Here is a 26309-nt window from a genome sequence, read left to right as displayed (position 1 = left end):
CAGCTGTTCTTTGGGATACTCCAAGTTATTCTTTCAGGCAATTTAGAAGATGCAATTTAAATTATGTTGTCATAATATTTGTAGTTTACTCCTTACATGGTGTGAATTTCCATCCTAAATAGATTGTTATTGAAAAAAATCACCAGGGCCTGTTCTCTTTCACAGAAAAAAACTTAATGTCACCTAGAGAAGATTTTAAGGAATATCCTTCTCTGTGTGTCAAGATATAAACATTTGGTTTAGATATAGCTTTTTGTTGTCTGATCGTTCTTGAATTATTTTTGCTTCTTTTGTCTTCCATGTAATAAGCTGTTTAAAGTGAAACTGATCCCACTAAAAGGATTATTGATAAGGGGATCTAGCTAAGGGACAATTACAAGGCTGGCTGGAATAATGGGATAAGAGGATAACTTGAGTCCTCCTTTTAAGTCTTTTGTTTTTTCATTCCCAAGTTGACATGTGGTGAGATTTTGAGCAAATGATACTCATATGACTGTCCAATCTGAACAGCTAGCAAATACATTTCTTCACGATGGCTCTTTGACCAGTAATGTCAACAAGGAAGCTGAGATGGAGGAGCCAGGACTACTTTTTTAAAAAAAAACTAACTTTCTTATAACTCCTATGGGAGCATGGTGTCAGGTTGAAAGCCTATACTTATTTCTACAATCTTTTACTGAATTTCTTAGCCAGGTTGTCGTGGTTTAGTCCCATCCGGCAGTAAAGCACCACAAAGCCGCTCGCTCACTGCCACCGGTGGAATGGAGGAGAGAATTGGAAAAGTGGGAAAAGTCCTGGGTTGAGATACAGGCAGTTTAATAGGTAAAGCAAAAGCCATGCGCACAATTAAAACAAAACAAGGAATTCATTCACTGATTCCCACCGACAGGCAGGTGTTCAGCCATCCCCAGGAAAGCCGGGCTCCAGCACGAGTAGCGGTGACTCAGGAAGACAAACGCCATCACTCCGAATGTCCCGAACCCCCCTTACTCCTCCTTCCCCCAGCTTTATATACTGTGTATGATGTTCAATAGCATGGGATATCCCTTTGGTCAGCTGGGGGCAGCTGTCCCAGCTGTGTCCCCTCCCGACTTCTCGTGCACCCCCAGCCCCTCGCTGGTGGGGTGGGTGAGGAGCAGAAAGGGCCATGGTGCGAGCGCTGCTCAGCAGTGACGAAAACATCCCTGTGTTACCAACAGTGTTTTCAGCACAAATCTAAAACACAGCCCCATCCTAGCTACCACAAAGAAAATTGACTCTACCCTAGCCAAAACCAGCAAACAGGTGTTTGTTTTTATAAACTTTCTAAGGCAGTTGTGCAAGATGCTGTGATAAATGGCCGCAGCTGGTCCGTAGGACCCCATGAAGCAGCAAAGCCTGCATAGGTTGCTTCTGAAGTGCTTCCATTTGCAAGTTTGCTGATGGAAGTGTTTGGGTGTTTTGCAGGAGGCTTGGCAGGCTGGGCTGGTTCTGTGGTTGTAAATGCTTGGCTGCTTTCACTGCTCTAATTAGGACTGGATTTAATAGGAGGAAGAGATGGAGAATTTTTATAAATTCTTTTATGACCAGTTCTTACGTAAATTTCTAGGTGTTTTTTTGTAGATAACATCAGTCTCTTTCTGTCTTTACCCCCCTTCTCCTTTTCAAGTCCTTTAAAATGTTGCCTTTTATGGATGCTCTTATCATTGCTGTCTAACATTTAATGAGATGGCTCCCTAACGTCTTGTCTTGCTGCTCTACATGGGCTCTTTTACTCTTTTTTTACAGCTATCTGCCTTTTCAGTGTAGCTGTTGAAAAGACAAACACGATACAGTCTGGCAAAGGTGATTTCCTGCATAACTCAAACGTCTCATCTGTAACTTTCTGCCCTCTCTACTTGCAGGTTAGTTTTCCTGCCAGAGGAACCCTTGGGTCCTTTGCTGCAGAGTCCTTGGTCTTGTGCTTTTTATGAGTTAAACTAATCCTACGTGGTCAGCTCTCTCTTCAGGCATTCTCTTCAAATGCATCTCCAGTCCTTAATGGTGAACACAGGCATGTGTGAACACCCACTGTAATATTCTGCATGCTAACGGTTCTGTGTGTCTATGGAGCCGAGAGGATACAAGCTGAGGAGCTGTATGGGAACACCGGAGAAAATGAAAATGGAAATTAACTTCTAAAGAATTAGAATAGCCAGAAATCTGGAGAGAAATGGTAAAACACTTAACAGGACAGGTAGATTTTTTTTTTTTTTTTTTCTTTTCATGTTTCACTTACCAAAGCAAAAACATTCTCCATGCAGATAAACGTTCTTTAACATAAAATTGAGAAACTGTGTCTCTGGGCCACAATGCTAATTGGCAGAAGTACCCCCTTAAGCTGCATGGAAAGTTACTGCTGATCATTCCTGAAAATGATGTAATGGAGCAGCTGCATCAGTGTTCACTCCGCAGAGGGAACCTGAGGCACTTTTTCTCAAACCTTTAAAGATGCCCTAAAAGCTAAAACAAGCTATTAATCAAGGATCTAGTTGAAATATGGATGGCTTGGTGAGGCTGAATGGAAGACTGAGCATAAAGAATGTGCTGATCTGCCCAAGACGAGTTGGTGGTTTGTTAATTTTCAGTGTGTGATTTCACTGAGACACAGTTACTTGTGAGTAGATGCATGTTTTCACAATGTGCATGTTGTCAAATATGTTCTTCCTGGTCAGAGATTTATTTTCTTTATGGCATGCTAAGAGTTTTTCCTCATGGCCTCCATCTGTTTCCTTCTCTTTCATTTTAGTATTTGATGTTTCCTTCCCAGCCTAGTAGCTTCCCTGTTATTTTCTGGAGTGGTGTGCAGCGATACACATATAAGCCTTCTTGTACAGAGATGTGTTCATCGGTATGTATCTATGGCTATATTATTTATATACGGTATATATTGTGTATATTTAAAAATATATTTGATTTTTTTAATGTCACTAACTGTGCAATGACTTCTCAGAAATACCTTACCCTGTAAAGCAATGGTCATCAGTAGCTGCTGTTGGAAACCTGTTTCAGGAAACAGCAGACGTCCTGGGGTTTGTCCTAAACTGTTGTCCTTCCAGTATTTACAGATTTGTCTTCCATTCCTGCTGAGGATCATATTAATGCACCACTACATTAATATATTAATTGCAATAATAGTTATAAGTATTAAAGGGAAAATTAACAGTGGCTTTGAAATGATAGTAGGGCTATCTTAATTTTACAGTTGAACATTTAAGCTGAAAGCCTCCCACAAAAAATAACGGTCACAGTGACCGTTTGCTCTCATATGGTGTGTGTTGTAGATTGGAAAAGCACATATGGCATTGAGTATCCTAATAGCTTTGTTTCAGAATACATGTGAACGAAAGGAAATAACCCACCTTGCCTTTTCATGCCTGATTAGTTTTTGCAAACAAATCTTGTATATTGAAGGAAATGATGATGAATGATGATAACAGCAGCCCTGGAACATCAGATAAATAGAGGCAATCTTCTGGATAGCTTGTTCTGTAGGTACAGAATTTGTTTTCTAGAATAGTCATCTCCTTTTTCCCTTTAGAAAACACTTGTGTAAGATTCAAATATTGTAAATTAACAGGGAAAAATATTTTTCCATGTGAATTATTAAAAACCCAGCAATGCTGCTTGGGCTCTGAAAACTTCAATAACAGGGTAAAAAGATGACTTTAAGTGCAGTTCTTCCTTTTACTAAAACCCAGCCAGGAACCTCAAGGACATTATAAACCAAATTAGTTTTGCATAACTTGAATAAGGCTTTCCCATAAACAAAAGGGCTGAAAAGATGAGAAGTGCAAAAGATCTCAAAGCACAAGTGCGTTCTCTGTAAATTCATCACTGAGACTTCTAGGTGAGGGCGTATCAGTTTCCCGTGGTTCTGCCCCCTGCTTTCTTGGCTTCCCCCCTGCCAAGGGGCACCTGAGTGCTGGGTGGCAGCTCTCCCAGGACACTGCAGTACGGTTGCCAGCACCTCCCAGGCTGTGACCCCCCACCAGCAGTGTGTGCTGGAACCAGTGTCCATCTGCACTGATCTCTTATCTGAGACAAGATATAAAAGCTGTCAGCAGCTGCGCTGGCCTTTTGGGTGACCTTTGGCACTTCCAGGTGTGTGCGGAAAGATGTGTCTCCATAGGCTTCAGCCCCTCAGTTTTATCCAGGCACAGTTGCACTGTTGATGCCTGAGTACTCCTGGGGTGCCTGATAACATCCTCATTTTCTCTGGAGCGATCAGAACATTTGCTTGGTATCTCCATTGCCAGGTCATCTCCAGCTAGCCTAAGAGAGGTTGCTCTTTGGATCCTTATCACTGGAGTGGAATCTGGGGTGCAGAATTGGTAAAAGAAAGGGAGAGTAGTGATTTCCACAGACTGACCGCCTAATGGTCTGAGGAAAAAAAAGTGCTGTGTTCTCATGTGTCCCATGGCAGCTTTGCAGTGATATTCTTTCTCAGGGAAAGACTTTCTGGAAGATGGAAAAATTAATATACCAGATGTGGGGAAAGTGTCAGATGAAGACCACTCTGAATATAAAACTTTTTCAGAATTTCCAAAGAACAATGTCCTATGATAACATTTCTTTAAGGATATAATAGGATACTAATAATTGCCTGATCCAGAGAATTGCGTAGATCCTGGGAGAGATAGGGATGACTCAGAAAATGGTTGAAGTATCACATACTTAGGTTTAACCATAAATGAGAAGTGCTTGACAAAATGTTTAGTCATCATTAATGATATGTTATAAAACTCCGAAGTAACAGATAAATGTAATGTAATTATGCATCAATAAACACACATAACTTAAAGAAACAAACAAAAAATCTTCCACAACCATTACGGAACACCCACCATGTGTTTAAAATTAGGAAAATGAAGAGATATTGAAAAATGTAGATATATTAGAAAAATAGCAACTATCAGAAAATTCTGACACATCTGTATGTTGAAAGCATAAGATGTCATCGGCAACTCCCCAACAAAAATTTCAAAGTGTTGTCATAGGAGTTGTGTTACGTAATTGCAGTTATTGGACAGCAGGGACTCCCCATGATATTTTTTGTAACTATTTTTGGCTATTTTCACTTATTTGCTGGAAGGGGAACATAGATGTTAAAATGGAGACGGTGATGGGTATCATTCCCTCTCCCCCCTGGGAGACAGACATGGCTGTTGTCTATCAGTTAGTCAGTCAGCGGTGTTCTCCTTTCAGGGAGAAAATACATGTTGGAGGGAACATGCGTGTCCATAACCTTGCTAAGGGTGGGCACGCTAACAGGCTCAGATAGGATTTCAGTAAGAGCTGTAAAGGAAACTAGTTGAGCGCTCTTATTTTCATCACAGTGAACAATGAAATGGTGAGTGCTGTGTGTGTTAGTTTAAAAACCTTTCAGAATGTTGCTCAAAAATGCACATTTCCAAGTGGAGTTGAGTAGGTTAGAGTTAAGCTTTCTGTGCAAAGGGGTTTTGCTACAAAAATATTTATTTATATTTTTTACCCGTTATAGTTAACCTGCATTATTTAAGGACTAACCTAGCTAGAAACTATGTTAAAGTCCCCACAGTCCAGGAGGAAATGGTCAGTGACCTGCTGCTCCACTTAAACATGCCCCAGGTCTATGGGGCTGGATGGGATCCACCTGAGGGTACTGAGGGAACTGGAAGAGGAGCTCTTCAAGCCATTCATAATTTATCAACAGTCCTGGTAAACTGGCGAGGTCCCAGAAGATTCTGGAGGTTAGCCAATGTGTAGAGGTTAGCTAACTAGGAGGTTAGCCAAACTGATGCCCATCTACAAAAAGGGTAGGAAGGAGGATCTGGGGAGCTACAGGCCTGTCAGCCTGAACTTGGTGCTGGGGCAGGTTATGGAGCAGATTGTCCTGAGTGCCATCACATGGCACATGCAGGAAAATGGGGGATCAGGCCCAGCCAGCATGGGGTTATGGAAGGCAGGTCCTGCTTGATGAACCTGATCTATGACAAGATGATGTAGTGGATGAGGGAAAGGCTGTGGATGTTGTCTGCCTGGACCTTAGTAAAGCCTTTGACACCATCTCCCACAGCATTCTCCTGGAGAAACTGGTTGCCCATGGGTTGGACGGGTGTACTCCGTGCTGGGTTAAAAGCTGGCTGGACAGCCAAGCCCAAGAGTGGTAGTAAATGGAGTTACACTCAGCTGGTGGCCGGTCACAAGTGGCACTCCTCAGGGCTCAGTACTGGGTCCAGACCTCTTTAGTATCTTTTATCAATGATCTGGTCGAGGGAATTGAGTGCATCCTCAGTGAGTTTGCAGATGACACCAAGTCAGACAGGAGTGTTGATCTGCTTGAGGGCAGGAAGGTTCTGCAGAGGGACCTGGACAGGCTGGGCCGATGGGCCGAGGCCAGCTGTATGAGGTTCAACAATGCTCAGTGCCGGGTCCTGCCTGTGGGTCACACCAGCCCCACGCAGCGCTACAGGCTGGGGCAGAGCGGCTGGGAAGCTGCCTGGCGGGGAAGGCCCTGGGGGTGCTGGCTGACAGCCGGCTGAACATGGGCCAGCACCATGCCCCGGTGGCCAAGGAGGCCAAGAGCATCCTGGCCTGTATCAGAAACAGTGTGGCCAGCAGGTCAAGGGCAGTGATTTTTCCCCTGTACTTAGCACTGGTGAGGACACACCTCAAATACTGTGTTCAGTATTGGGCCCCTCACTTCCTGAGGGACGTTGAGATGCTGGAGTGTGTCCAGGGAAGGGCAACGAAGCTGGTGAAGGTCTGGAGCACAAGTCTTATGAGGAGCAGCTAAGGGAACTGGGGCTGTTCAGTCTGGAGAAGAGGAGGCTCAGGTGGGACCTTATCGCTCTTTACAGCTGCCTGAAAGGAGGTTGTAGGCAGGTGGGGGTGGGTGTCTTCTGACGGATAACAAGCAATGGGACAAGAGGAAGCAGCCTCAAGTTACACCAGGGGAGATTTAGATTGGATATTAGGAAAAACTTCTTCGCTGGAAGGGTGGTGAAGCATTGGAACAGGCTGCCCAGGGAGGTGGTGGAATCACCATCCCTGGAGGTATTTAAAAAACAGGTAGATGTGGTGCTTAGGGACATGGTTTAGTGATGGACTTGGCAGTCCTGAGTTAACAGTTGAACTGGATGATCTCAAAGGTCTTTTCCAACCTGAATGTAAGATCAACACTGTAAATGGAGCAGCTGAACAAGGTAGGAAAAAAGCAGCCCCCTGGTCCCTGGTCAGGCCAGTGTGACTGTTACCTGCTATTCCTCTGTCTTTTATCACACAAATGCTTTACATCTTCACGCTGTTGCAATATCATTATTGAATCAATTTGTTTAAAGAAAGTCTTTACGGTGGAAGGAAGGGCAGGTGGAGGGGGAAGCGAGTGCTTTGCTGGCTGCGTGCAGTGTTTTGAAAGGTCAGCGGCTCCCATCGCTGTGCTGGCCAGTTGCTAGGCTGCCGTGCATTTCGGTGCTCCTTTCCCCTGGCAAAAGGGACCTCGTGATGAGGTACGAGGTTATAGTGGTGCCTTTTTAGTAGCCTCACCCACACCTTTCTGCTGGCTGAGCAGACAGAGTTAGGAGAGATGCTCTCAGAAACAGTTGTTTTCTTTCCAGGGTTCTCAAAAACAGCTGCTGAAGTAAAGAGATAGGTTATTTATCCCACCAAATTAAATCTAATGTATTAACTTGGGGAGCAGAGTCACTGTTTAGTGAGCTGTCAGGGCACACTGGGTAACTAAGGCTTTCTTAGGGATCAGCAGAATTTGTTGCCACCTTCACCCCACTTAAATCTTTTTTGAACTCATAGCAAAGCACGTTTATTTAACGCTTGAGTGAAAATTATTTAGCAAAGGTTGCAAAGTGCAGAGCTCCTTCATGAGGTTTTCTTTAAACCCTGCTTTCCTTTGGCTGCCTCAAGCAGCAGGAACTTCAATGCATGTCTGGGAGGTGTTCCAATAGCAACCAGCGCTATATCCCTCCCAGACAGTGGGGATCAGGCCTCACAGTGCAAACAGTGGAGCAGATAACAGTAACGGTCTTACCCTGCACCAGAAAGGTACAGGAAAAGATGCAACAGGAGAGCAAACCAAGGTAGAGCTGGGAAGGGGAGGAGGGCACTGTTGCTCAGACAAGGTATGTGCTTTCTGCCTGTTCAAGTTCATTTGCAGAGTCCACGATCTGTACTATCCATTATATGGATAATTAGGAAACACACCAGAGTGTAAGCAAATTACGTTTTCTAAACTCAAAATAAAATTGCTAGGTTGACATAATAAGTGTTTATTAGAGACATACAGCAACAAGAAAGGTAAATATTTAACTTGCCTATTAGTTCAGTGGCTGTGAAAGGCACAGTACTCCTTGAAGTGAGTGTGAAGTCAAGGAGATGAGGTTTGCACTGATCCTACGATGGGGAGCTTGGGTGGCCTGTTTCTATGTTGGCCAGGCATTTCATATAATATGATTTGGTTTGGTTGCTCATAGCCTCATTAAATGTTTGCCATTTGTGTGTACACTGGCAGGCAGGGTTCTGTGAAAATAACAGCAAGCGATCATGTAACCAAATGCCTAATCTATGTTTGCTTAGCCTGATATGTCATCAAATTCTTCCCAAGTAAGTTAACATACAGCTAAAATGCAAACTAGGGTCTGAGGCCCAATCTGAAGCTTGCCTGGGAAGTTGGGCCAGAGATCTAGGCAGAGGTCATGGCACCCAGCTATTGCTGCTTGTACATTAAAATTAGTTAGGGCTCTGTATGGAGACTGTTGACTCCTCTGAAAAATTTTGTGTATACTTCTTCTTACTGAAGGGTTACTGTTATCCTTTCTGACACTCCTGGAACTTCCTCCTCCACTCTTAATAATCAGAACTTGAAATGAAATCTTCATCCCTCCAGAAGGGCCAGTGAAATATACTGCTTAGATCCAAAATAAGAAGCCCCACCTTGCCAGGACTCTGCAAAAGTGCTGCAGAGGTATATCTAAATTGCTCAGGGTCCCCCTGCGATGTACTGTGTGCTTAGGCAAACTCCATCTAACTGCATTACTTGTGATTGCCAGGAAACCCTTGAGCAAAATAACAGGGCACTGGTAAAGTTCAAACTAATTTAGGTGGCTGTCATGGATTCTTACAGGCTATTCAATCAACCAGGTGTTTGAACATAACATATTAAACTTGCAATAATACAATAAATCCACCTTTGAGGGCCTTAGAGTTAGATGCAAAATGTGGTGGCCACATGGTGCAAAGCACTGGTACTTGCTCTGCTTGTTCAAGTGAAATTTGGCAGGACAATGTAATGGGACGCTTTATCACCAAATTGGAGTATAATCTATTTGTGCTGCTCTGGCTTCATGCTAGATTGGATATCAGCTTTTTTGTGGCTAGAATAGATGCAGACACCCACAAAAGTGTTGAATTTTGTTTTCCATCTAAGTAGACAGGGATGTGATGGTGGTTTGCATCAAATTCTACTGCGTGATGACCTGGTTGTCATCATTGATCCAACATGAAGAATCATGTGACCACAGCCTTAGCCATCAGATAACTTGTTGATCTGATATTTGCACATATTTAGTAAGACTGTTACTGCTCGGAGCGACATGGGAAAAAAATCAGTTAAAAATAAAGTATCAGCCAATAGTTCATGCCAGCTTACTCAAAATGTAACACAAACCCTGTGAAGTTCTCGGTCATCTGGATGAAATCTACACATGAGATCTGTGGTCTGCCCACAAATTAGCAGTGCGTGCTGGAAGGCAAATACGGAGTGTGTGTGGCAAGTTCATGGATGTGTCTTCTGTATCATGTCCCTGGCATCCTCTAACTTTTGACTGCAGGCATTTTCAGCCTCTCTCATAGATTTTGTGAATAATGTTACACTTGCCTACACATGTGCTTTCTTATTTTACTGTGTTAGCCAATCTGTTGTACCTTTCTTCCTCAATTTGTTTGTGTCAGAGGATTTGTTTCTGAACATAGTGGGGAGGGATGGAGGGTGTGGGACAAACACTGGCACTGCTGTGTGTTTGTCCTGAAGCAAATAGGTAAGGTCAAAAAATGAACTTTACACTTCAGGCAAAATGTCAAAAGGCTTGTGAAGAGGCCAGTGATGTCCTTGGGGTCATGTGGGCACCTGCAGAGGCTGCTCAGAATGCTCCATCAGCTACATTGCCATTTTTTGCTGTGTTAGAAAGTTGTGTCAGAAAAGGCAAACTGTTCTGGTCTCCATTCCAGAGCTTTCATTGATCTTTTATGTACGTAAGTCCTAGCAATTGAATACCTCAAAGATGAGGTTTGAAATTGTAAACTCATTTGGATCTCATTTGCCTTGTGTGGTTTTTCTAATCCGCTGTGGGAACAATTTGTTAAAGACAGTATGCAGCTGGGACCCTTTAAACTCATTTAGGAGCCTTGATGCACGAGATGCCAGGTTTGTTGGCTGCTTACAAAAGCTCCTGTAACCCAGCCATGAATTCTTGCTTGACCTTTGTGAGCTGCTGTGATTATTGACATATAATCCAAACCGTAACTATGTCATATGTACCATCTGAGAGGTGTCCTGTTCTCTGTACAAGGACTGAAGCATTTACATAGTCAGGCAGAGCAAGCGGAGCACTGTGTCTCTCTCCAAAGAGCCACAGAAGTGACAAGCAAAGCAGGTCATTAGAGATTTTCTTTTTATTGTACCTGAGCTCTCTTCAAGTTCATTATTGTAGGTTACATTGTGATAGTACTTCATGCTGCAGTGAAGATCCCTGTCATGCTAGACTCCGTATAAACACAGGGAATAACATAGACCTCGCCAAGACCTTATAATGCAGTTTAACTTATGATGAAACGGATGTTTGTGGCAATGGAGGAGAAGAGAATAATAAAGACAGCATTAGTACATGTTCTAATGCTTAGCGGACATTGCTTTGGGCTCTGAATCATTAGAAAGCTTTATACAACTCTTTACCTATAAATAAATATTATCAAAGCCTATTATACGAAGGAAGTAAACAGGACAGTAATTTTTATTTCCAAATAGTATACAGCATTTTTGGGCTAAAGTAAAATGTGTGATAGCTAACAGGCTGAGTAGCACAGAGGCAAAAATAAATGGTACTTGAGGAATACACAAAGACCTGGAACAGATATTTAATGTTCATATAATTTAATGTTCATTTATTATTCAGCTTGCGTGACTGGATGGTATTGTAACACGCTTTTGGCATCTTTTGTATTTATTTTTATTCACTGATTTTAAACTGTTTTATTTTATTCACTGTTTTAAACATGGTTACCTTAAATCACTGCTCAAAAGCTTTGACGAGCACATACTTTGTTGTGAGGTTATGAATGGTTCTCTTTGCTGTTTGCCTCCTGTGGCGGTTCAGGTGCCTCACATGACAGCACAGACTCCGGCTTTTGGACTTAACCCCTATCTTTGAAAGTTGCACTTGGTTTTCCTGTTTTTAACATCTATGGGCTGAGTTGTGTTTGCATCTAGGGCTTGATCATGCCTTGTATGATCAGCTGCAGTTCCTGGGCTTTGAAAGCCAAGCAGATAATTAGGATAACTCTTCTTATCCTTTTTAAATTAGAAGACTAACCAAACTTTTTAAAATTAGTCCACTCATTCTTTTGTACAGTGTTGTTACAGGGTATTATTTATAGCCTAGTAGGAATTTGGCTAAGCTTTCAGTGTGTTGTGGTTTTTGTTTGTTTTGTCATTCCTGTTTTCTTCTAGTTTGTTCACCTTCAAGTTTTCTTGTATGTTTTCTTGAAATAATTTTGTAATGGTTTTGAGATGTACCTTTTGATATCTCAGGGGAGGCAGCTGATGAATAATTCTCAAAGTTCACCTGTGGTGACATTTAGAGTTGGCTCTGGGCTGCCTTCCTGTTTGGCATCGGGGAGCTCTGGGCTTTGCAGAACCAAGCCGTGAGCATCACCTGGCTGAGCAGCTTCAAGGACTCAGAAGGCACATTGTTAGCCATGTAGCTGCTTCCTTGCGTTGTACTTTTGAGTAACTCTGCAGCTCTCTTAAGTGCTGTAATAGGTAACATTTCCTAGGAAGCCTGTGGTTCTTGTCAGTGGGAATGTTGCATATTCAGCATCTGTCCTATTAGGTGATGTAGAAGCTATTTGAGGTTTCTCTCCAAGCAAAACTGAAAGACATCCCAGATAGTTTGCTTACGTCTTAAAAATCTTTGATTCATCCAGGGGCTAGGTGCCTGCTGGTGATGGCTAAAACATGGTTTGAAACCCAGCACTGACAGGCAGCACTACGTGTTCCTGCACTGAGCAAAACGGAGGGTCTTGGGTCTCTCTGTCTAGCCCTGCCGGACAGTCGGTCACTGGTCCTGCCACGCGGTCAGTCACTGGGGCAGGAAGGACTAAGGGCTGCTGGTCCCATGCTGCCAGTGTCACCCACAGCCATCAGCAAAGCTACGCCAGCGTGTGTGACTCGTCCTCTCGTCCTGGGTCCAGGGGGTGTTGTTTGGTCTCCTGCCGTGTCCTGCAGCACTCGCTGTGCGTTTAGAGTCCACGTTATGGCCTGGATGGAGGCACTACTTTGATTTGAGTGGGTGGAAGACGGGGACAGGCTAGCTCTAACCTTCAGTGACTTGTCCACGCTCAGCAAAGTCCCTGTGTGCTGCCTGGCTACAGCCTTCATCTAGGGTTTGCCTGGTGAGAGCAAGGAGGTCATTTCATCATCAGATCTGCTCTGGTTTTGCAGTGAATGTTCCATTTTCATACAAAGGTGAAAACCGTATTCCTTCAAACAAAAATTTTGCGCTGAACTGTGCACAAGAAAGAATAGCTACTTGGAGTGAAGACTGCAATTGAAAATACAATTCGGGCCAGAGACCGGTGTGAGCGGGGGAAGCCCGCTGGAGGTAAATGAGCTGTAGTGTCTGGCACTGGCAATGGATGGGGATTACACGTATGTGCTGATATTTGCGGGGGGCGAGGGTATGGTGCTGGGATGTAACTGCTGGGTAAGTTACTCTGGAACGATCGGTACCAATCACGGGGCCAAATTCTGATGGCGCTCTCGCTTTCCAGCAAATTTTCACAAACCGGTTTGAAGGAGTGCCCTGGCTTTCACGCCACAAAGCCGAAGCAGCGCGTCCCAGCCCGGCGTGCAGGTAATGGTGGCGCAGCGTACCCTGAGTGCCCCTCTGCCTGTGTGTTCTCTCTCTCCCCAGATGGCCGGTGGCCCATGCGCTGGGTGACCCCGGTGGCGGGGTGGCCCCTGCCGCTGCGGCGGGGAGGAGGGAGGACGCACCCCAGCCCGCACCATGGCCTCGCCCCGGCGGGCCCCGCATGCCAGCCCTCCCGACGGAGGCTGGGGGTGGATGATCGTTGCTGGCTGCTTCCTTGTCACTATCTGTACCAGGGCCGTGACGAGGTAAAGGGTCTGCTTCTTGGTTTTGACCTGTTTATGGCATTACCCTTTTATGATTATTTTTTTTTTTTATTCCCCCCTCCCCTTGGAAAGAGGATTTGGGATCTCTCCTGGTGCCCCACAGCTTCAGGGGTTATTCTGGCTAGGTACAAATCTCTCTCTTGCTACCTTTTTAAAGGCTTCCCAAAGCCCCTAAGGCTGTGGGTGATGGCTGAGGCATCACAATGACACCTCTGGTTTTAGCCTCGCCGCCTCTGACAGCTGCTCCCTCTCACAACACCCGCTCCTTGATTTGCTGCAGAATCAAAGCTCGGAGCAGGCAGCGTTGTTTCAGGCTGAGATAGTTTGGTCAGGGAGGGAGGAATCATGTAGGGTTTCTCTGGGTCTGCTGTGTGTCTCTGACCCCATGGCCTTGCTTGTTTTTGCTAGTCCCAGTGGATTTACTTGGGATTACTTGGCTCCTGAGCCTGTCTGAGAAACCTGTGGATACCCCCTTCTACTGCAAGCATTTCAGTTACCATCCTGCCTGAGAAGGTCCGTGCCCAAGGGAGGAGGGAGGCCCCTCTCTGTACCCTTCTGGTATCCGAAATATGCAGAAAATATTTCATAAAAAATGCTTCTCAAAAATAGAACGGGAATAGAATGCTGCCTTGCGTAAACATAATGTATAGATATGGGGTGAGATGGCTCCCACACAGACTTTAATGTTAGCTGGAGACAGAGGAGCGTGGTGGGTGTGAACATGGACATTTAAGCTATATTAAGCATAGAGAGAAGCACCCTGGTAAGTGAGGAACACTGAGACAGTGTCTTGTTGGACAGTCAGTATAATGTAAATACAGTGTTTCCTACTTAAATTTTATATCGCTTTTAAAATAAAGCTGCCAGGTTTAGGGATCTAAAATCTGGGGTCCTGGAGTCAACAGCATAAAAGGGGCATGGAAACATTGACACAGGGTTAGTTTATGTATGCAAATATTCCAATTCTGTAATGACAGTAGAGATTTCCTGGTGGATTTAATTCCTTTTTCACTTGTGAAATGTGTTACATCTGATAAATCATCTAATGGCTGGCACACATCTAAAGTATGTACAGGAATCAAGTATGTGCAAGAAAAAAGCTAAAGGAAGCAGTTGTTTGTTGATCTGCAGGAGGAAAAAAGAGAGAGAGAGAAGGGACCTCTTGCTGATCCAGAAATCAGAATGAAACTATGCAGCCTTTTAATCTGTTCCCCTGCAAAGACGGGTAGAACAGTAACACTCACTAAGTAGAGCAAAGTAACCTCTTCTGGAAGCATCTGAATAAACTGTTGGAGGACCCATGGGCTCCTGCTGTGTTTGATTCTCTGTTCATGATGACTTGCTTTTCACTTGCTTTGCACTTGTGCATCCATGAACACATAGCTATAGGTGGTGTTGGCTCTTCAGGCTGACCCTGCCCTGCCAGTTTGTGCAGATGTGAATACCACCATTAGCGAGCAACCAGGTCAGTGAAGAACTGGGGAGCTGGGGCCTTGTGTACCGAGGAAGCAACATCACAATGTGACCTATAACTTGCTGGTGATAATTACAACTTCCATTTCAGTTCAGTTAAAAATAATATGAGTTATAAAAATCTAGCAGCAGCTAACTGCAGTGAGAAACGTGGTATTGTAATGTTCATAATCTCTCTGGAGTAGTTATCTGTCTGAATTAGGTTCTACATCAGCTCAAGTGTCTAACCCCACTGCTGGGATAATAGTTGGACACCAGTTTGTGATTCATTTGTTGCCAGTGCAAAGCAAGGATTCTTCTCCGGTTGGATCACTCCAGCCTAGGTGCCTCACACAGAGCATGTTGGAATTACTCAGCTTGGAGACATCATTTCATATCTTGTCCCTAATGCATTAAGGTAGCCCTTCATTTCCAATATCCCTTAGAAAGTGTTTAAAAATTTCCCCATCTCATTGGGATTCTGGAACAACACAGATTTGATTTTCCTGGGAGCTGGAGAGGACCTTCAAGTGGGTATTCTTTACACCTGAAGAGCGTGACCAGTGTTTTCTGTGAGGCAAATATCCCATGTTCAACAGAGTGGTATTCATGTTTTCTTTCCTAGATGCATCTCCATTTTTTTTGTGGAGTTTCAGGCATACTTTGGGCAGGATTATGCCAGAACAGCTTGGATTCACTCCATTGTCGACTGTGCTACGATGCTCTGTGGTGTGTATTACCCTTTTAAGACTAATGTGGCTGCTTTTTCTTCAGCTCCATCTGGTTTTAGCGTGTTCACAAGTTGGTGTAGTCAGCTGGGAAAGATAGATACTGTGGGCTCTCTGGGGTATGGTATATCCAAGCTGCTTCCCTCAGCATAGTTGTGAAGGAAGGGAGTGTCTTCATACTACAGAAAAGCAGAACTTTGTTTTGTCAAATGATCTAAGTTTTCAGAAATGTGCTTTTGTCAAGGTCTAGTGGGACAAGTTGCATTTAAGAGCTATTAACTGAGCACTTCTTTCTTTTGCCTTTTGATTGGAATCATATTTAAGACTTAGCACACAATCTTGCCTTCAGATCAAGACACAGTCATCCTCCTTTTAGCAAAGTTGTATGTTTACAAATAGTCTTCCCTTAAAAGAAAATTCAGTGTTACTAAAAATGGCATGTATCAATGCAGCAGTTGTACCAAGTTTCTCGTGGATTTACCTTAAAATTGTACAGCTAGTTGAAAATCCATGCCTAATCCTGTGGAAGAGGGTTAATCCATGATAATTGCTATGAAGACAGAAAGGAGAGACACAGCTGGAGTGAAACATAGCTGCTCTCCTGTGTCAGCCAGGTTATGTCTTGCGGGGTGAAAAAGAGAAGTAAGGATAACCTGGCATTGCAGGTAGTGTGAGGGAGAGGGCTGGTGATGACACACCATGGTAGAAGCAGGGGATCTGAGAGCCATCAACATTGGAGAAGTGCAGGAGAGGGGTAGCAGCCCTGGAGATGGTCAAAAAGATGTGAGACCTCTACTATTTGAGTCTGACACAGAGTCCACAAGGTCAGGGAGCACTGAGGAAGGATGCCTGAACTTACTGAGGGCTGAAGTGCAAATTCCAGGTTGAGGAAGGTCTCAGTGTTGTGACTGTGGAGTAATGAACTGTGTGGCCTGTTGCTGTGGCCTCTCTTGACCCTCAAAATTGCTAGTAGCTGTGTCCTGTAATGACTTTGATCTACTAAAATGGCTGCTGAGAAGCTACTGTAAATTCTGGCTTTATCCTGACTTTCAGGAAAATTATTTTTAGGTTTTCAGTGCTCACACCATTGTGATCAGGAAGATGTTAGAAGACCAATCTGTAGCTGTGATCACCATTTTCTCTTGCTTGCCTACTGCTTCCTTTTCTTTGATGACCATTGCAACAAACTGTCTGAGAGAACCTGTCATTAACTACTAGATTTATTTGTTTCTTTGAAGCCCCACTTGGGAGTTTAATAAGTAATCATGTGTCCTGCCAAGCTGGTATCATGCTAGGAGGGCTGCTTGCATCTACTGGACTAATTTTGAGTTCATTCGCCACCAGCCTGGAACATCTCTACTTATCATTAGGAGTCCTTACAGGTAGGAGACATTCAGTCCCTTTGTTCCTGCCAGGAAAACAACACGGGAATGTTAAAAATGATGGTTGTTCCTTTTAAGAGGGGTGATCTCTTCTCCTTGTCTTATTGGCACCACACCGGTCAGTAGAGATACTCAGACCCATTCCTTTCATCGTAAAAGAGTGGCTTTGGCTGCCCCGTGAGGGTTTCAGCACTCAGTCTCTCCTGCAGTCCAAATGCAGCACACTGCAAAAGTAATCCTTTAATTTCTGTTTGATAGCAGACTATAGGTAAAGCTTTGAAAGTATGGGAGGTCAGGAACAAGTGATACACAAAAAGTCTTCCTTTTTTCCCTGTGATTTGGGAGGAGTTTGATATAGTGAGAGTTCTAGACTGCCCAAAAATATTTGCATATTAAAAAAAAAAAGTTAGCAGAGAAACAGTGGGTGAATACCTAGTACCTTAGCTGCGCACCTTATTTTTGTCTGTGTTACAGTCCAGTTGAAAAGCAAACAAATTGCTGGTTAGTAGTGTTGCTGTAGCAGCTCTTCCACTTGTATTCAGGTATGGTGATAACAAATATCTTTGCTCTGTGCTATCTCCCTGTGTTTGTTGTGCACAGAGGAACTTGAGAGGTGCCCATGGTCACACTGACATTCTTTCCTCATTAATACTGACCTGGTAGCCACGGTGATATAAGCCCTTGTACTTGGTCCCCTGCTGTTCAGTAACAAGTTAGTGGAATTACTGCAGTTCACATGCTGCCAACAGCTTATTTGTTAAAAAAAAAATAAATAAAAAAATTCTTTCTTGTCGTGCATGTCACTCCTGTATTACGATGTTAATCTTTGACAAATGTGTTCATAACAAATAAAAAGACTCCTTGTAACTCGAGGGACTGTGCCACATACCATACTAATGCCACTGAAGCTTCCTTAGCAAGGACCACTGCGAATACTGAGGTGGAAAAGCAGTTGTGCCGTATAGGTGGAGCTGCAAAGAGCTGGTTCTACAAGCAGTGAAGTTCTGTTCCATGGGGACTGATTAATGGAGAGGTGAACTGTTCATAAAGGCTAGAGGTGGTGCCCCAACCCAGAGAGGAGGTGGGATGTTGTAGCTGGTGAATGTCTAAATCCATAAAAGCTGCAGGACTTGAAGCTGTGAAGAGTGAAGCAGAGGTGAGATGAGGGAGTGGCAATAAGTAGCAGAGCTCCTTCTAAGAAGTATGAAAAAGTTTTCAGCCCCAAACTTTGCATTTCTACTTTTCACGGGATATTTATTGGCTTTTTGGGGACCTATTTCCCCCTGCCATCTCACTAAAAAAATAAATGGTGTGTATGTGAAATAGTCTGATTTTCACAGCTCTTGAGTGATGATGTCTAGCTCAAGGCTGCCCCTCTGGCCCTACTTGCCCACACAGGTCCAACCCCAGCTCTGAGGGGTGCCAGAGTGGGGACCTGCTGCCCAGAGTCCCTCTAATCCGCTTATCCCATCCTGGCAGGCTTAGTGCCCACCCTGCACAGTGCAGCCTTTGAGGAGGACGTGGCAAGCTGGTTACAGCACCAGGTGATTATCTCATCGATTGCCAAGTTCTGCCAAAGGCAGTGGGGACCGTTTTACCCTCAATGTACAACATGCTCCAAAACCCCAGTCAGGAACTCATTTCTGTGGCTGATTCAGGAATACATGTTTTAGTGTTAGAGCAAGCATGTGATGATTAAAATCTGCTCTCTGGTTCCACAGCAGAGACCACAATCCTTTTCCCAATCCAAGAGATATATCTTACTTGTTTACTAAATTGGACATGGCTTTGTTTTCTGAGGCTTTTCCCCCCTCTTTACTTGTAGGAAGGGATTTAAACTGGTCAGGACTCCAAGCAGCTGCTGTGTGGAGTTTGTTCAGCTGACTAAAAAAGGTTTATTGTAGAATATTAGTAATAGAGACAGACTTGTTGTACTGTGTTTCAGAGACCTGGAAACTAATGTTCAGGGTTGCAACAGACCGAAACACAGAGTGGTGCTTCATCAGGACAGTGTGCTTGGTGCCAGCATCTGCACAGTCCCTGAAACAAGACCTCATCTTGCATCCGGGAGAGGCTGACACGCCATTTCCCTGATGTTTATTGATTGTCCTTGTTATTAAGTGAACCCCATCACTTCTTGCTGAGCCCTGTTATTGCGGGTTAATGATGATCTGTTACGTTTGTCAAGCCCATGACTCTGACAGTGGAGTAAAGGAGTCAGCCTGGTTTCTCTTCACACTGTGCGTGATACAGAATCAGAAAAAGCTTCCCAGTCATTTGTGCTAATGAAAGTAGGTTATGTGGTTTAATTTAATGTGTTCCGTATGTCGTGCGTAGTATTAAGCCATCTGCACTGTGCTTTCTCTTCTAGGACTTGGGTTTGCACTCTGTTACTCTCCAGCCATCGCCATGGTGGGCAAATACTTCAACGAAAGAAAAGCACTGGCGTATGGAATAGCCATGTCAGGAAGTGGAATCGGTACCTTCATCCTGGCCCCTGTGGTCCAGCTCTTAATCGAGCAGTTTTCCTGGCGTGGAGCTTTACTCATCCTGGGAGGTTTTGTTTTAAACCTCTGTGTCTGTGGTGCCTTGATGCGGCCTATTGCTCTTAAAGAGGACCGTAAAACTGCTCCTGAGTTTCTTGAACAGGATTATGTCCCCAAAGCGCAGAAACAAGACTTAAAGCGAATGTCCATCTGTTCACCTGTAATCAAAGTGTGGTCTCGTGAATCTTTATGCTACTGTTCATGGAAGGAATATGACTTTTTACTGATGCCAGGCTTCATGGTGCTGGCAGTGTCAGTTTTATTTATGGCATATGGCTGTAGCCCTCTTTTTGTCTACCTAGTGCCTTATGCTTTGAGCGTTGGAGTGAGTCATCACCAGGCTGCCTTCCTCATGTCCATACTTGGTGTCATAGACATCATTGGTAATATCACCTTTGGATGGCTAACAGACAGAAGGTAATGGCTTATGGCTAAGCAAGTGTAAGCTTTAGCTGGTGGGAGGCTGGCTCCAGGTGAGGTATAATACATTTAAAAGTTAACAGTATGGACTTTTTCTGTAGCATGTACACACACAATAACAACAACAACAACAACAACAACAGAACAAAGAGCACCACACAGTCTAACTTTCAGAAATGCTTACTATTTAATGTTTTTGTCTCTTTTGAGTTTGTTCAATTCTGCTGGTTTAGTACCTTTTTTCGCCCTGAAGAAATTATGTGTTTGTGCAAAGCACTCGCATTTGACAGTAGAAATGTAACCCCCTGCCTGAGATATGTTGAGTGTGATCCTCTGTACCTGTCTCCTAGAGGATCACACTCTGCTTCCTCTGCCTTTTCATCTCTTTCGTGCTGCTGGGGAGGCACAGGAGTTATGGAAGAGGGTCAAGGGGCTGGCTTTACACTGTCAGACACGTACTCAGGAGGACTGACCTAAAATTGTTTCACATGCTCCAGTATGTAAAGCTCACCATGCTTTGCTAACTCAGCTCACTCCAGACATCTGTAACATCAGTAGAGACAGGCTAAATTAAGAAAGATTTTGATTCTAAAGGACACATTCTTCGTGCTTATTCAGTTTGTGGGAAAAATCAGTTATTGGGTTTGTGGGGCAGGGAGAAAGGGAATTGCCATCTCACTTAGCTCATGCTATCTCCAGTGTTTAAGGGCTGATGGGAAGGATGACGATTAAGAGAGGTATACCATAATATTTTTTGTGTAATCGTTGGAGCACCTTGCTGAGCTGGAATGTAAAAAGCCTGATGAAATACTGCTTTGTACATTGAAACTTCAGAGGACTGCAAAATCCTTGCAGTGGAATGGCTCCCCTCACTAGGAGCAGCCTGAAGAACACTGCAGGCAGCATGGGCCGTTGCTTACCAGCTGTTTCTGCAGCTGCAAGTGGGCCGCTTTCCCTACCTGGGCTTGCCAGTGCTGAGGTTTTCATCTTAAAGACTGTGTAAGAAAATGGACTTAAAATTGAGCTATGTATAAGAGAGAAACTGAAGTGCTGCATGCCAGGACATAGAAACTGAGATGCTGTGTCTAGTGATAATCTTTTTCTTTTCTGTTTTGAAATTTGCAGGTGTCTGAAGAAGCATCGGCACTTTTGCTACCTCTTTGCTGTGGGAATGGATGGCCTTTGTTGTCTTCTCCTGCCAGTTCTCCAAAACTTCCCCTTGCTTGTGCCTTTCTCATTTACCTTTGGTTACTTCGATGGAGCCTATGTAACGCTGATCCCAGTTATGACAGCAGATGTAGTGGGAACTTCTTCCTTATCATCAGCACTGGGTGTCGTGTATTTTCTACATGCCATACCATATTTAGTGAGCCCGCCTGTTGCAGGTCAGTTCACAAATTACTTTCCTGTAATCTTATCGCTACTTCAGATTTGCCTATTGGTGTGATGTGAAAGGAGAGGAAAGACAGCAAATGCACACTAAATGTGGAGGTAGCCCCTAGGCAGAGAAATAACACACCTAGACCTTCATAAGACTTAGATCCCACCTAAGCCTTGTCTTGATGGGCTGATTTCTACATATAGAGGGAGTTGAATTTAAAAAAAACAGTATGGAATGGGGCTTCTAAGAGCTGTTATGTCACCATGTAGTTCAGAAATTGTGCAAGTAGAAAGAACAAAATATTTCACTGTGAAATTACATGATTTTGAAAATGTAGCCTAAAGAGAGTTTCATTCCAAAGTATTTTTTGGTTTAGAGGGCTTGATCTTTTCATCTTCAAACTGCTTTGAACAGGTGGGTGAGTCAGCTTTGCTACTGTTTGGTCACAAGCTCATCACTGTAATATCTAGTCATCATTTTCCCTGTTGGTTCTGTTACAGTGAAGTAAGGATGAGAGCTGTACTCTCTTTAGAAAGAGCTTGACACAGTTTTGAATACTGTGGAAGGTCAGAGATCTTTTTTTCAAACAACCATGTATACATATGTCTTGCGTATTTTGTCTGCTGTTCACCTCAATTCCTAATTAATCCCTGCTTCTGAAGCTTTTAATTTATTTTTCCACAGCAAAAGTTACTGCAAAACTGAATTATTTTAGGTGATGCATGAGCCTAGGGCATAACTCACTAGATGTTTCTGCAAAAGGATCTCATGCACACAGTATTTAATCCCAGGGCGCTCTAAGCATGTCTAGAGACTACCAGTTAAATCCATGCAGTCAAAAGATGTTTATTTAATATTGTGGTGATGACTGCTGTGCCTTTTCTCATGGATTTAACCTTCAAACAAAAGCCCATAAAAATCTTATCTGCCTCCTGAGGACAAATCCCTCCCCTGCCCCAGGAGGTAGAAGTATACCGATGGTGATATGAACCTGTATTGTTGGATTGTATTTAAACATGATAACTCCAGACATTCATAAAACTCCTGTTGATCACAGCATTTGTAAATTATCAGTATTCTGGTGGACCTTTAAAAAAACATGATTTTTTTTCCTGCAGGTTGGCTTGTGGACACAACTGGCAGCTATACTGCATCATTCCTCCTGTGTGGATTTTCTATGATATGTAGTTCAACATTATTGTGCGTTGCAAGACTAGCAAAGAAAATCAAAAGAACGTATTTGCGGTCACTCACCAATGATACGGGCACAAAACAGCACATCTGGACAAATGGAGCAATAGCTTATTCTGTCACAGCAGAATTAGACCAAAAGGACATTGAATTTTTGGCGGTGGATAAAAACAGCTACAACAGATGACAAGTACTGACAAGATTCAGTACTGCACAGCCATGAGTGAGGCGGTGGTAGCTCTATAGTGTTATGCTGTTGAAGATACTACTTCTGTGAAACAAGGCAACTCTCATTTAGATTTTTCTGTCATGTTTTAGTTGTCTAAAATCTATGCACAGCAACAGTAATACCAAGTCAATGCAGTAATAGAAGAAAGCTAGACTGAAAATAGAGTTTGTAGATACAAATGATCACAGATTTATTTGAAATGCAGTATGTCAGCTCCACAGGTAATCTCAAAGATGATAATTGGCTACAATCAAAATAAAACTATAAAGTAATCAGTCACCAAAACTGGTGTTCTGGTCTATTATGTTTCAATGGAGTAATCACACACACAACAAAAATCGTTCCACGTCTATCAGTCTGCATTAAACTCTTTGCAAATGACTGTTTCAAATGCCAAAGCCTCTTTTTGTTTTGTTTTGTTTTTTAGAAAATCAGGCAGGAAACTGTGATTTATGCTGAAAGTATCTCTGAAGCAGCTTTAGTTTTTACAATGTGCCTGAATTTTGTACATACATTGCAATTTCATTTCAAATATGGTTTTAGATCTACTTTCGCAAGCCCCTACAGCAAAATTTTGAGGTGCTTGCTATTTTTCTCCTGGATATCTTTAAAGCTTGAATTTTTAAGCATTGACTTTCCAGGTATGATCATCGAGCTGATCTGTGTCTGGGAGGGTGGAAGAGGTGCTGTGGCTGCCCTCCTATCTGAACAAGAGTAAATCTGTGCCAGGGGACTAAGCACACTGATAGACAAACCTGCTTTAGCTGCATTAGTTTGAAGCCCAAAGGCAGCTCAGGAGAGCAGAGGAGGAGCTCGTGTGTTCCCAAATACAGAGCCTCTTCCTTCTGTAAAATCAGCAGCTGTTGAAGAAATGTAGAGGCTGTACAAGCAGATGAGTGAGAGGCTACCCGCTCCACAGGCTATTAGTAAAGAGAATGTTGGCAAAGTTTTTTTCTGTGCGTTGCAGTGACAAGTCTGTCTCTCTTCGTGCCCAGGAGCTGTGGCTTCAGGTGGTGCAAATTACTCGTTTGTGCCAGCTGAAGAGCTGATCAGGTCACTTGTCCTGGATGGCCAGAACACAACTGTGGCAATTTGCCGATGGTTTCCTGCCATGTGTATGAGGAATATATTACAGCCTGGCTGTGACACGGGAGCTATGGAATGAGTGTAGCTCATGGGTTAAATTACTGATGTGATGGTCTAATAAATAATGGGATGATTGTACATTTCCAGAGTGAGACTTTGTTGTCAACATTGTGAGACAGAGTTGTCAGCATTGGAGGAACTTCACAGTCTGCAATGCAAATCATTTCTGTCATTTGATGCTGTGTACAGCTGCGTTCTGTTCATTAGCAAATTGATCAGAGTCCAAATAATTGTAATCAATGCTGAACTACTAGTTTTGCTAATCATCTGCAGTGTAGCAATGGTTGCTCGTGGTGTCCTATTCAGCTCTGTGCTTCAGAAGGGAAAGCAACATAGACTGATGTTTAACAGTTTGATTTAGATCAAGAGTACAGCCATAGGTATATAATGTATTTACATATATATATATATGAATAGTATGTGTATCAAGTAGTTTTATTATTCATGCATATTTGAAATATAACATATTAAAGTTCTTTGACTTCGGTTGTCTGTGCTCAAACAAAGCATTTCTTACTGCCCTGCTTCAGAAGTACAGTCAGAGCCAGTAGCATGATTTATGTGCACAGACCACAGAATAAGAGATGGGAGTGCAAAAACTGCTTAAAACTAATGATGTATAACCTTTTTCCAGTTTCCAGCTCTGCATGGCAATTAAGTCTTGGGTACTGATTTTAATTTAAACATAAGGTTCATAAAAAAAGACAAAAAATTACTCATGAGTATTTATTTCTTAATGAGTTAGGAAAAATATGCATTGGGGAGTGGCTTTATTAATTAGAGATTAAGATACTGGTTTAGATGTTAATGCAAAATTTTAATATTAAAAAAGTAGGAAATAGTGTGGTCTACAAAGAAGATAAGTTATTTTCAACAGGTTATAAATTACCACTGTATTTACATTACAAAAAACTTTACGACATCACTGTGTCAGCAGTTCATGCCAGAACTGCATATTGTAAAAGCCTGTTGGAATAATACTATATGTATTTTTATCCTAGTAAACAATACTGTGTAATGAATTATTAGCTTTTTAAAATATTTTTATTATTATTATTATTTCAAGATATTTTTTCATAGCTTTTCCATTTATGTGTTTAAGGCAGCATTTCTTGTTTTAAATATCAGATTTAGCAGAAAATATTCAAGTGGGTTTATATACAGACCTTTTGTAGAAAATGGTAGAATTTTTTCAGGGTTTTCTAACACTGTTTCTGCTCTGACTTAAGCCAATGGACAAAAGGTTGTGTACCAGAATGATGCTTTCTGTGCCTAAAACACACTGAAACATCAACCCTGTCAAGAATCTTCCCACCAAGAAACAGAAGGAAAGAAGAGTAACAAGAAATGACCTGTGAGTGGAAGAGACGGGAATAAATCCAGGTATGTGAAACCTCATGCCAAACTTCTACCCCTTGGTCCACACAACCCAAACTGAACAGTCCACCTTCATCCTGCCATGTGAAATATTTCAGGTGACGCATATATGGAAGTTTCTGGATTACTCTGTTCTTAAAGAATGATTTATTGTATCTGCAATGTTTTTTCAGAGGTGACAGTATTCGGGCTGTCCTCCATAGAGGGCATTTCCCGGCATGGCGCAGCACAGCAGTAAGCAGAGATACCTGGGCTAGCTGTGAACAATTTGCCAGGCTGCCACTGCCTCTTCCCTCCAGCCCTGCGGAGCATTGCTGGGTATGAGCCCGGATGGGGCACTGCACCACCGAGCCTCTTGGCTTCCTGGGACGGTGGTCTGGCTTGGCTGGGGTAACGTCTGGCTGAGCCAGGGGGAGCCTACCTCAAATGAATCCTGCCTGGGATAATACTCCGTTCCATTCAGGGAACAGGAATTCCGTGTAGGTGAAACTGCTTACAGCTGCTGAAGTTATCCTGTTTCCCATTGCATGAGGTTTGAAATGGGGAAATCATCATTCTTTTGAAATTGCTTTTGTTCTAGTGATAATTTTTATCAGAACAGCTTTGGAACACTTAATGCATTCTACACTGAAAAATCGTGTGAAAACAGCATTGGAAAAGTCAAGTACCTTCCGTTGAACAATAACCCTGTTTCCAGGGGCGGGGGGGGGGGGGGAGGAATAAAAAAAAAAAGAAAACTTTGAGCCTGAAACATTTCTGCCAGCTTGAATGATATTTTATCTCATGAAAAACAAACATTTTCTGTGCTACTATATGGTGAATGCATTTTATATTGCCACAACAATTCCTTGTTTGCTTTCTGAAGTGTTAGAAATACTTATATGAGAAGGAAGAGCTTGTTTAAGTTAAGCTGTAACGGTACTTCTTGGTCAGCATAGCGAAGCCCTTAGTTGGGATTGCCTCAATAAATACCTTAGTTGGGATTGCCTCAATAAGTAATAGCTTCTAAGTAACCGTACTGGTGTATTCCCGCA

At 43.0% G+C, this 26309-nt stretch overlaps 1 protein-coding gene across 13 annotated transcripts in view; it reads left to right on the top strand.

Annotated features, from left to right (window-relative positions):
- SLC16A12 (solute carrier family 16 member 12) overlaps window positions 1–24384 on the top strand; it is a 37993-nt gene extending 13609 nt beyond the window's left edge. For 3 of the 13 annotated variants that reach the window (XM_037400775.1, XM_037400777.1, XM_037400776.1), the window contains 9 exons: window positions 1768–1883; window positions 1977–2215; window positions 2768–2869; window positions 13060–13142; window positions 15501–15604; window positions 16842–16985; window positions 19357–19948; window positions 21077–21336; window positions 22451–24384. In XM_037400775.1, coding sequence (XP_037256672.1) covers window positions 2192–2215; window positions 2768–2869; window positions 13060–13142; window positions 15501–15604; window positions 16842–16985; window positions 19357–19948; window positions 21077–21336; window positions 22451–22710 — 1569 coding nt within the window. In that variant the 5' untranslated portion in view covers window positions 1768–1883; window positions 1977–2191 and the 3' untranslated portion in view covers window positions 22711–24384. Of the gene's footprint in view, window positions 1–1767; window positions 1884–1976; window positions 2870–7107; window positions 12891–13059; window positions 13143–13202; window positions 13406–15500; window positions 15605–16841; window positions 16986–19356; window positions 19949–21076; window positions 21337–22450 lie in introns of those variants that run through there. The other 10 variants (XM_037400782.1, XM_037400779.1, XM_037400783.1 and 7 more) reach the window with 10 other exon arrangements.
- Window positions 24385–26309: the final 1925 nt, after the last annotated feature.

Source organism: Falco rusticolus, chromosome 9 (assembly GCF_015220075.1).
Source record: "Falco rusticolus isolate bFalRus1 chromosome 9, bFalRus1.pri, whole genome shotgun sequence".
Classification (NCBI taxonomy): Eukaryota; Metazoa; Chordata; class Aves; order Falconiformes; family Falconidae; genus Falco; species Falco rusticolus.
The sequence above is the reverse complement of the archived record's forward strand: the minus strand, read 5'-3'. Positions and strand labels throughout refer to the sequence as shown.